Here is a 12,158-nt window from a genome sequence, read left to right as displayed (position 1 = left end):
TTGCATATGCTGCACTCTCTCTGAATCTGATCCTTAATGACACTGAACTTAAGCTCAACCCAGAAATTAGTAAGCGAGACAGACCACCACTAACAGCAAGAAAATAACATTTGTGTTTTGAAAGCACAAATAAATTGGTTAAAATAGTGAAAGGAAGGTAACCATGTTAGGAGATTAACATATGTTAAAAAAGTGTTCTGTGTTCATGGAACCACTGCAGTGGAGAAAACTGTCTTTGCTTGTCATAGTATTCTATTCATTTAATTTATTTCATTGTGATTTATTGTTTTATATGTTAGTATTTTTTATACTAACATATAGATTTTATGATTTTATACTAACATATAGATTTTATAGATTTTATACTAACATATAGATTTTATAGATTTCCTAGAATAAAAATGAAATGCATTCAGTTTTTATATAAGTTACCTATCAACAGTAAATAAGGTATTATTTTAAATACTATGATGGCTTTCTTTTTATAAATAACTGAAATTCTGAGCATTGGAAGTTTATAGTATCTAAGGAATTATAAAAATTCCCTTCTTAAGGATATGTATTTCTTTTATCTTCTCTTAAATATATGTCCTTGTAATTATTTACTACCAAAATATAAACAATTTCCATGAATATTTGAGAATTTTGTAAAACAGATGAGTTCATTAAAAAGTAATGCATTAGACTCAGTGGGTAAAGAATCCACCTGCCAATGCAAGAGATGCAGCTTTGTTCCCTGGTCCGGGGATGATCCCCTGTAGAAGAAAATGGTAACCCACTCCAGTATTCTTGCCTGGAGAACCCCATGGACAGAGAGCCTGCCGGGCTACAGTCCAGGGAGTCACAGAGTTGGGCATGACTCAATGACTGAACATCATCATCATCATATGAATTTGAAATATTCTACAAATGAATTAAACTATATATCACACCTGTTTTTCTTATCTTTTCTATTGAAGGAATTAGCTGAACAACTTAAAGCCCAACTTGATAAGGCAAATAAATTCCAAGACACTGTAACACAGACGTCATCAAAAAAATCTAGGGTGGAGGTAAGTAATAACAGTTTGATTATAGGTAGCCAATTACTTTGTGTAATACTTGTGCTTGGCAGTGGTACTATTTAATGTTAAATGTGTCTGTATCTCTTACTGATGTGTTTGTATATGTTTATGGTTGTTTGCTTGTTTTTAATATTTATTTTCATATGTATTCTCTTATCTTATACCATTGTGTCCTGATGGACAAAAGCCTATGTCTAGGGTCAAGGGGGCCTGGTTTTATTCTAGGCTCTGCCATTTACTGACTGACCTAGCACAAGTCAAACTGGTCATTAACTTCTTTCTGTCCAGAATGAGACACTTGAATTTGGTATCCCTCTCATGTAAAATATTTTGTTCTAGGATTCGTTTGCCTATCTATTGGTCAATAAAACAGATAAAAAACATCTGTCTTTGCAGAGTATTATTTGAACAGGAAGAGAAAGATAATAAACTGATAAAGATAATAAACTATACAGCATAGTAGAAAGTTACATATCCTAAGCAGGGTAGAGGGAATCTTGAATGTCAGGTATGCTGTATGTTTATGTGTGTGTGTCTTGGGGTGCATAGGCTAATTCTCATTAGAAAAGTGACGATGAAGCAAGGACTTGAAGTAAGTTAAACAGTGATCTCTATGTATCTGAGTGAAGAGCACTGTGGACATAAGGAACAGAAGATTGGATGTGTGTCCAGTATTTAGACAAAATAGCAAGGAGACCAGTGTTGCTGGAGTGAAATGAGTGAAAGAGAAGAAAGTGGAAGATCCAGATTAGAGAGTCTGTGGGAGGCCAGATCATGTTAAGCTTAAAAGTTAAGGAAGTAGGTTTTTATTCTGGGTGAGAAGTAAAGCTGTTTCAGATTTTTGAGCAGAAAATGTATTTTGACAGAACCATCCTGGCTTTTTTGTTAAGAGTAGATTGAAGGAGAATAGGGCAAACATGGGGTCTAGTTAAGCTTTTGCATTAATACACATAGGAAAGAACAGTGAACTTGACTAAGATAGTAGCTGAAGAATGTTTGAAGTAATTAGATTTTTTATATGCATAAATGTTTTCCGTGTATATTTTGAAGGAGAGCTGACTTGATTATTGTGATGGTTTAGATGAGAGAGGAATATGAATTAGTGTTGAGAATCTTTGTATCCATAGTCATCAAAGGTATTTTCTGTTTTGGCAGTGTCTTTGTCTGGTTTTGATGATCAGGGTGATGGTGGCTTTATGGAATGAATTTAAGAATGTTTCTTCCTCTTCAATCTTTTTGAAGTGTTTGAGAAGGATCACTGTAAGCTCTTATTTGTGTATCTGGCAGAATTTCCCAGTGAAACCATCTGGTCCTGGACTTGTTTTTTGCAGGAAGGATTTTTATTTTTACAGATTTGATTTCAGTTCTAGTGAAATTCATCAGTCTTTTCCAAATTACTACTTTTTTGTTCAGTTTTGGTAGGCTGTGTGTTTCTAGAAACTTGTCCAATTCTTCTAGGTTGTACACTTTGTTGGCATGTAATTGTTCATAATATTTTCTTTTGGTACTTTTGTATTCTGCAATATTGGTTGCTATTTCTCCCATTTTATTTCTTATTATTTGCGGGGGAGGGGGGGCGGTCCTCTCTTTTCTTAAAGTTCTTGGTCAGAGATTTGTTGATTTTGTTTATTCTTTAAAAGAACCAGCTCTGGGTTTTATTGATATTTTTCTATTTTTTAAAACATCCTTTATTTATTTATTCTCTGACCTTTATTGTTTCCTTCCTTATCCTGTCTTTAGGTTTTGTTTGTTTGTTGTGTAATTCTTTTAGGTGGCAAGTTGCGTTCCTTATTTGTGATTTTTCTTGTTTTTTGAGAAAGGCTTGTATTGCTGTGAACTTCTCTGTGCTTTGGCTGCATCCCATAGATTTTCTACGGTTGTGTTTTCATTGTCATTTATCTCAAGATATTTTTTAACTTCCTCTTGATTTCATCATGACCCTTAGTTTTTAAGTAGTATGTTGTTTAGTCTCCATATTGTTTTTTTCCTAGTTTCTCACTCAGTATTTGATTTCTAGTTTCATGCAATTGTGGTCAGAAAAGATGCTTGAAATAATTATTATACTCAAATTTCTTGAGGATTATATTGTGTCTTAGTTTATAGTGAATTCAAAAAGAATTTGTATTTTTTGTTTGTTTGTTTTTATATAGAGTCCTGAAAACATAAATGACGTTTAAGTGTTCTATTGTATCATTTAGAATCTCTGTTGCCTTATCATTTTTCTGTTTGGAAGATCTGTCCATTAATAGGAGTTCTGTATTAAGTCTCATACTATTTTTGTATTCCCATCATTTTCTCTCTTTATGTCTGTTAGTATGTTTATTACTTTAGGTGTTCCTATATTGGTTGCACATATGTTAATGAGTGTAAAGTCCTCTTCTTTTATAGATCCTTTTATTATTATATGGGCTTCCCTTGTGGATCAGTTGGTAAAGAACCTGCCTGCAGTGCAGGAGACTTGGGTTCGATCCCTGGGTTGGGAAGATCCCCTGGAGAAGGGAAAGGCTACCCACTCCAGTAGGGGTCGCAAAGAGTGGACATGACTGAGCGACTTTCACTTTCACTTTATTATTATATAGGGTTCTTCTTAATCTCTCTTTATATCCATTGCTTTAAAGTCTATTTTGTTTGAGAAGAGTATTGGTACCCTGATTTCTTGCAGTTATGTTTGCATGAGCTGTCATTCTCCAACCCATCATATTCCATCTATGTGTGTCTTTTGCCCTAAAGTTGGTTTTCTGCAGGTAGTTTATTGTAGGCTCTTCTTTTATCATCTAGTCAGCCTTTCTGTGTCTTTTTTTTAATCTTTTTTATTGAAGGATAATTGCTTTACAGAATTTTGTTGTTTTCTGTCAAACCTCAACATGAATCAGCCATAGGTATACATATATCCCCTCCCTTTTGAAACTCCCTCCCATCTCACTCCCCATCCTACCCTCTAGGTTGAAACAGAACCCCTGTTTGCGTTTCCTGAGCCACATGGCAAATTCCCATTGGTTATCTATTTTACATATAAGTTTGCATGTTACTCTTTCCATACATCTCACCCTCCCCTCCCCTCTCCCCATGTGCATAGTTTGTTCTCTATGTTTGTTTCTCCCTTGCTGCCCTGTAAATAAATTCTTCAGTACCGTATTTCTAGATTCCATATATATGCGTTAGAATATGATATTTATCCTTCTCTTTTAGATTAACTTCACTCTGTATAGTAGGTTCTAGGTTCATCCACCTCATCAGAACTGACTCAAATCTGTTCCTTTTTATGGCTGAGTAATAGTCCATTGTGTACATGTACCAAACCTTTTTTTATTCATTCATCTGTTGATGGACATCTAGGTTGCTTCCATGTCCTAGCTATTGTAAATAGTGCTGCAGTGAACAATGGGATACATGAGTCTTTTTCAATTTTGGTTTCCTCAGGGTATATGCCTAGGAGTGGGATTGCTGGGTCATATGATGATTTTATTCCTAGTTGTTTAAGGAGTCTCCATACTGTCTTCCACTGTGGATGCCTCAATTTACATTCCCACCAACAGTGCAAGAGCGTTCCCTTTCTCCACACCCTCTCCAGCATTTATTGTTTGTAGACTTTTTGATGATGGCCATTCTGACCATTGTGAGGTAATATCTCACTGTGGTTTTAATTTACATTTCTCTAATAATGAACGATGTTGAACAGCTTTCCATGTGTTTGTTAGCCATCTGTATGTTTTGGAGAAATGTCTGCTTAGGTCTTTTCCCCACTTTTTGATTGGGTTGTTTGTTTTTCTAGCATTGAGTTGTATGAGCTGCTTGTGTATTTTGGAAATTAATCCTTTGTCAATTGTTTCCTTTGCTATTATTTTCTCCCATTCTGAGGGTTTTTTTTTTTTTTTCCCACCTTGCTTATAGTTGCCTTTGTTGTACAAAAGCTTTTAAGTTTATTTACTTTTGTTTTTATTGCCATTACTCTGGGAGGTGGGTCCTAGAGGATCTTGCTTTGATTTATGTCATCAAGTGTTCTGCCTAATTTTCCTCCAAGAGTTTTATAGTTTCTGGTCTTAGATTTAGGTCTTTAATCCATTTTGAATTTATCTTTGTGTATGGTGTTAGGAAGTGTTCTAATTTCATCCTTTTACATATAGCTGTGCAGTTTTCCCAGCACCATTTGTTGAAGAGGCTGTCTTTGCCCCATTGTATATTCTTGCCTCCTTTGTCAAAAATAAGGTACCCATAGGTGTAAGGGTTTATTTCTGGGCTTTCCGTCTTGTTCCATTGGTCTATATTTTGGTGCCAGTACCATACTGTCTTGATGACTGTAGCTTTGTAGTATAATCTGAAGTCAGGAAGGTTGATTCCTCCATCTCCATTCTTCTTTCTCAAGACTGCTTTGGCTATTTGGGGTCTTTTGTGTTTCCATTTGAATTATGAAATTTTTTGTTCTAGTTCTGTGAAAAATGTCATTGGTAATTTGATAGGGATCACATTGAATCTGTAGATTGCATTTGGTAGTATAGTCATTTTCAGAATATTGATTCTTCCTACCAGAAACATGGAATATCTCTCTATCTGTTTATGTCATCTTTGATTTCTTTCATCAGTATCTTATAATTTTCTGTGTACAGTTCTTTTGTCTCCTTAGGTAAGTTTATTCCTAGATGTTTAATTCTTTTTGTTGCAGTGGTGAATGGGATTGATTCTTTAATTTCTCTTTCTGATTTTTCATTGTTAGTATATAGAAATGCAAGTGATTTCTGTGTATTGATTTTGTATCCTGCAGCTTTGCTAAATTCACTGATTAGCTCTAATAATTGTTTGATAACTATCTTTATCTCTAGTAATTTTCTAATACTATCTTTAGGGTTCTCTATGTACAGTATCATGTCATGTATAAACAGTGAGAGCTTTACTTCTACTTTTCTGATCTTGATTCGTTTTATTTCTTTTTCTTCTCTGATTGCTATAGCTAGGACTTCCAAAACTGTGTTGAATAATAGTGGTGGAAGTGGATACCCTTGTCTTGTTCCTAATCTTATGGGGAATGCTTTCAGTTTTTCACCATTGAGAATAATGTTTATATGGCCTTAATTATATTGAGATAGGTTCCTTCTATGCCCATTTTTTAAGTAGTTTTAATTATAAATGTGTGTTGACTTCTGTCAAAGTCTTTTTCTGCATCTATTGAGATTATCATATGGTTTTTATCTTTAAATTTGTTAATATGGTGTATCACATTAATTGATTTGCATATATTGAAGAATCCTTGCATCCCTGGAATAAACCCAAGTTGATCATGGTTAATGAGCTTTTCGATGTGTTGTTGAATTCCTTTTGATAAAATTTTGTTGAGGATTTTTGCATCTATGTTCATCAGTGATATTGGCCTGTAGTTTTCTTTTTTTGTGTTGTCTGGTTTCAGGGTGATGGTGCCCTAGTAGAATGAGTTTGTATGTGTTCCTTCCTCTGCAGTTTTTTGAAAGAATTTTAGAAATCCTTCTAATGCCTATCCAGGCATTAGCTCTTCTCTAAATGTTTGATAGAATTCTCCTGTGAAGCTGTTTGGTCCTGGGCTTTTGTTTTTGGGGAGATTTTTTGGTTACAGCTTCTATTTCAGTGCTTGTAATTGGGTTGTTCATAATTTCTATCTCTTCCTGATGCAGTCTTGGGAGGTTGAACTTTTCTAAGAATCTGTCCATTTCTTCCAGGTTATCTATTTTATTGCCATATAGTTGGTCATAATAGCCTCATAATCCTTTGTATTTCTGCATTTTCTGTTGTAACCTTTCCTTTTTCATTTCTAATTTCGTTGATTTTATTCTTCTCTCTTATTTTCTTGATCAATCTGGTTAAAGGTTTGTCAATTTTGTTTATCTTCTCCAAGAACCAGTTTTTAGTTTTATTAATCTTTAGTGTTGTTTCTTTCATTTCTTTTTCATTTATTTCTGCTTGGATCTTTATAATTTCTTTCCTCTGCTAATTATGAGTATTTTTGATTCTTTTCCCAGTTGTTTTAGGTGTAAAGTTAAGTTGTCCATTCAATGTTTTTCTTGTTTCTTGAGGTAGGATTGTATTGCTATAAACTACCCCTTACAACTGCTTTTGCTGCATCTCATAGGTTTTGAGTTGTCGTGTTTTCATTGTCATTTGTTTCTAGGAATTTTTTTATTTCCCTTTTGATTTCTTCAATAACCTGTTGGTTATTTAGAAACATATTTAATCTCCATGTGTTGTGTTTTTTACAGTTCTTTTCTTGTAGTGGATATCTAGTCTCATAGCATTGTGGTCAGAAAAGATGCTTGATACGATTTCAATTTTCTTAAGTTTACTCAGGTTTGATTTGTGACCCAAGATGTGGGTCTATCCTGGAGAATGTTCTCTGTGCACTTGAGAAGAAGGTGTATTCTTCTGCATCTGGATAGAATGTCTTAAACATATCAGTGAGATCCATCTCATCTAATGTGTCAATTAAGACTTGTATTTCCTTATTAATTTTGTTTGATGAAATATCCATTGTTGTGAATGGGGTGTTAAAATCTCCTACTATTTTTGTGTTACTGTCAATTTCTCCTTTTATGCCTGTTAGTGTTTGTTTTATGTAGAGGTGTTCCTATCTTGGAAGCATAGGTATTTACAATTATATCTTCCTCTTGGATTGATCCCTTGATCATTATGTAGTGTCCTTTCTTATCTCTTGTAACATTCTTCATTTTAAGGTCTACTTTGTCTGATATGAGGATTGCTACTCTAACTTTCTTTTGCTTTCCATTCGCATGGAATGTATTTTTCCATCCTCTCAGTTTCAGTCCCTATGTCTCCTTGGGTCTGAAGTGGGTTTCTTGTAGATAGCATATATATGGGTCTTGTTTTTGTATCCATTCAGCCAGTCTGTGTCTTTTGGTTGGAACATTTAATCTGTTTACATTTAAAGTAATCATTGATATATATGTTCCTATTGCCATTTTATTCATTGTTTGGGATTGATTTTGTAAATCTTTTTCTTCTCTTGCATTTCTTGACTATATAAGTCCCTTTAACATTTGTAGTAAAGCTGGTTTAGTGGTACTGAATTCTCTTAACTTTTGCTTGTCTGAAAAGTTTTTGATTTCTCCATCAGTTTAGAATGAGATACTTGGTTTTACTCTGGTACAGTAATCTTGGTTGTAGATTTTTCCCTTTCAGTACTTTACATATATTCTGCCATTTCCTTCTGGCTTGAAGAGTTTCTGCTGAAAGATCAGCTGGTAAATGTCTGGGGTTTACCTTGTATATTACTTGTTGCTTTTCTACTGCTGCTTTTAATATTCTTTCTTTGTGTTTAATCTTTTTAGTTTGATTAGTATGTGTCTTAGTGTGTTTCTCCTGTGGTTTATCCTGTATGGGACTCTTTGTGCCTCTTGTACTTGATTGACTATTTCCTTTTCCATGTTGGGGAAATGTTCATCTATAATCTCTTCAAAAATTTTCTCATACCCTTTCTTTTTCTCTTCTTCTGAGACCCATATATTTTGAATGTTGGTGCATTTGATACTGTCCCAGAATTCTCTGAGACTATCCTCAGTTCTTTTCGTTCTTTTTATTTTTTCTGCTCTTCAGAAGTTATTTCCGTGATTTTATCTTCCAGCTCACTGATTTGTTCTTCTGCTTCAGATATTCTGTTTTAGATTCCTTCTGCTTCTGCTGCTAAGTCGCTTCAGTCGTGTCTGACTCTGTGTAACCCCATAGACGGCAGCCCACTAGGCTCCTCTGTCCTTGGGATTCTCCAGGCAAGAATACTGGAGTGGGTTGCCATTTCCTTCTCCAATGCATGAAAGTGAAAAGTGAAAGTGAAGTCGCTCAGTCATGCCCGACTCTTAGCGACCCCATGGACTGCAGCCTGCCAGGCTCCTCGGTCAATGGGATTTTCCAGGCAAGAGTACTGGAGTAGGTTGCCATTGCCTTCTCCATTAATTCCTTCTAGAGTATTTTTAATTTCAGTACATGTGTTGTTTGTCTCTATATGGTTATTCTTTAATTCTTCTGGGTCTTTGTTAATTGATTCTTGCATTTTCTCCTTTCTGTTTTCAAGAATTTTTATCATCTTTTCTATCATTATACTGAATCCTTTTTCAGGTAGTTTGTGTATTTCCTGTTCATTTATTTGGACTTCTGTGTTTCTAGTTTGTTCCTTCATTTGTGCAGTATTTCTCTGCCTTTTCATTATTTTTTTAAAGCTTATTGTGTTTGAGGTCTTCTTTCCCCAGTCTTCAAGGTTGAATTATTTCTTCCTTTTGGTTTCTGCCTTCCTAAGTTTGATCCAGTGGTTTGTGTAAGCTTCATATAGGGTGAGATTTGTGCTGAATTTTTTTTTTTTTTTTTTTGCTTTTTCCTCTGATGGGCAAGGCTGAGTGAGGTGGTAATCCTGTCTACTGATGATTAGGTTTGTTTTTTTTTGTTTGTTTGTTGTTTGGGTGAGGCGTCTTGCACAGGGTGGTTGGAAGATGCCCGTTCTTGCATTCAAGTGGTTTCATTTGTGGAAGTTCTAACTATTTGGTACTTCCTAGGGTTAGTTCTCTGGTACTCTAGGGTCTTGGAGTTAGTGCTCCCACTCTAAAGGCTCAGGGCTTGATCTCTTAGCTGGAGGTCTTCTGGAATCTGAGACTGAGCCACATGAGCTTTTTGCCAAGTTTGTTTTTGGTGTCCTGGTTTCCAGCATGCTGGGCTTCTTGTCAATTCCACTGTGCTGGATTTCTTTTGTGTTTGGCTTCTATAGCATGAGCTTTTGTCAAATTTGGCTTCTGCCATGCTTGGTCTCTGCCTTGCAGGTGCTGAGCTGAGGTTATTTCAGCCAGGTTACATCCAGGTCACGGCACCAGATATATTAGGGGAGTGTATAATTTCTTCAGTTCTGTATTGCAGCAGCAAAGATTTGAAACAGCAGACCAGTGTTAACAGCTTGGTTACAGCTTAGAGAGCACACTGTTACTTTTTCAAGCATCAGAACCTTCTGGTTTAGTTTCTTTTTGCTGCTCGCATCTCTTCAGATTTTCCACTGTTGACTTATCACTGTGGAAATTCTGCCATCCCACTGCCTGAGCCCGCCCACCAGCCCGCAGCACCTCCCCAGGGTTGCCAGGCCCACACATCTCTTTTTGAGATCTTGGGTCTTCTTTACTTTCATTACTCTAAATTTTTTTTCATATAAATTTCTTGTCTCCCTTTATTTGGTTGTTCTAGTAGGTTTTTATTTTTGTCCTTCACCTACAAGGTTGAAGGTGTCTGTAAGCTGAGATATTCTTTAAAATATGACACTATTAATTAATACTGGTTGATTAATAGTGGAAATACATAATATTGTGTGTGCATGTAAGATCGAAAATTTGGATGCATTTTTTTCCCTTTCTGTTTCAACAGGGAAAGTAAATCTCTAGTAATGAAATTGAAAGTTTTTTAAATAATTAATTCTCTTTGGAGAGATAGACTGAAATGCAAATAATTTGCTTAGTCTTGTTTTGAATTGACTTTTAATGAAGTTGTTAGCTAGTATACTTTATGTCATTTTTTTATTAGGACCTTTTCAGGAAAATTCTGTTTTTATCATAGAATGCAGTTGGGTGTATATTTAATAAAAGTTCATGGGAATAACTTCTTTTGAAGAGTAGAAGTGAAAATCATTTGAGGGCTGTTAATTGAAAGAATAGAAGTTATGTGGAATACCATTATGGTAGATAATTCAACAAGTTCATTCTGTCATTTAATTGCTTTCAAGATTTGGTAGGGTCTTTACTCTTTTTTTGTACCTTAAACCTATATAGTCTTTGTCAGTATGCTTCAGTTATGGTTTGAAGGGGATAAGATGTGGAATTTCAGTCTCCTTCTGCTGTGATAGAATTGCCATTCTTTTTTTTTTTAATTTTTTATTGTAGCATAGTTGATTAACAATGTTGTGTTAGTTTCTAGTGTAGAGCAGACTGATTCAGTTTGTACATATACATGTGTCAATTCTTTTTGAAATTCTTTTCTGATTTAGTTTATTACCGAGTATTTAACAGAGTTCCCTATGCTATACAGTAGTTCCTTGTTGATTATCTGTTTTAAAAGTAGTGCATATATGTCAGTCCCAAGCTCCCAATCTATCCCTTCTGCCTGCTTTTCCCTACTGGTAACTGTAAGCTTGTTCTCTAAGTCTGTGAATCTGTTTCTGTTTTGTAAATAAATTTGTTGGTGCCCCCCCCCCCTTTTTTTTTAGGATTCCACATATAAGCAGTATTACATGTATTGTTCTTTCAGTGTCTAACTTATTCACTCAGTATGACATTCTCTAGGTCTATCTGTTTTGCTGCAAATTGCATTTTTTTTTAAATTGCTAAGTGATGTTCTACTCTATATGTGTATCATATGGTCTTATCCATGCTTTTGTTGATGGACATTTAGGTTACTTCCATGTCTTTGCTTTGTAAATAGTGGTGCAGGGTATATTGGGGTACATGTGTCTTTTTGAATTATGGTTTTCTCAGGGTATATGCCCAGTAGTGGGATTGCTGGCTCATATGGTGATTCTGTTTTTGGTTTTTAGAGGAATCTCCATACTTTTCTCCATAGTGGCTATATCAATTTACATTCCCACCAACAGTGCCTGCACTCTCTCCAGCTTTTACTGTTTGCAGATTTTTTGATAATAGCTATTTTGACTAGTGTAAGGTGACATCTCATTGTAGTTTTGGTTTACATTTTTCTAGTAATTAGCTGTGTTCAGCATCTTTTCAAATGTGCCTCTTTACCATCTGTATGTCTTCTTTGGAGAAATGTCTGTTTAAGTCATCTACCCTTTTTTGATTTTGTTTGTGTGTGTGTTTTAATATTGAGCCACATGAGCTGTTTGTAAATTTTGGAGATTAATCCCTTACTGGTTTCATTGTTTGCAAATATTTTCTCCCATTCTATTGGTTGTCTTTTCATATTACTCTGGGAGACAGCCTCAGGAAGATAGTACTGTGATTTACTTTAAAGAGTGTTCTGCCTATGGTTTCCTCTAAGTCTTTTTATAGAATCTGGTCTTACATTTATGTTTTTAGTCGTGTTGAGTTTATTTTTGTGTATGGTGGTAAAGAATGTTCCAGTTTCCTTGTTTTACATGTA

General features: G+C 35.0%; 1 protein-coding gene across 3 annotated transcripts in view; it reads left to right on the top strand.

The window, feature by feature from the left end:
- The window catches only part of CWF19L2 (CWF19 like cell cycle control factor 2), a 144,512-nt gene that overhangs the window by 74,128 nt on the left and 58,226 nt on the right, over positions 1-12,158 (top strand). For all 3 annotated transcript variants that reach the window (XM_027563860.1, XM_027563861.1, XM_027563859.1), the window contains exon 10: positions 960-1,052. In XM_027563860.1, the coding sequence (XP_027419661.1) occupies positions 960-1,052 (93 nt within the window). The remainder of the gene's footprint in view (positions 1-959; positions 1,053-12,158) is intronic.

The sequence above is a fragment of the Bos indicus x Bos taurus genome, chromosome 15 (assembly GCF_003369695.1).
Source record: "Bos indicus x Bos taurus breed Angus x Brahman F1 hybrid chromosome 15, Bos_hybrid_MaternalHap_v2.0, whole genome shotgun sequence".
NCBI lineage: Eukaryota > Metazoa > Chordata > Mammalia > Artiodactyla > Bovidae > Bos > Bos indicus x Bos taurus.
This window is presented reverse-complemented; position numbering and strand designations above follow the sequence as displayed.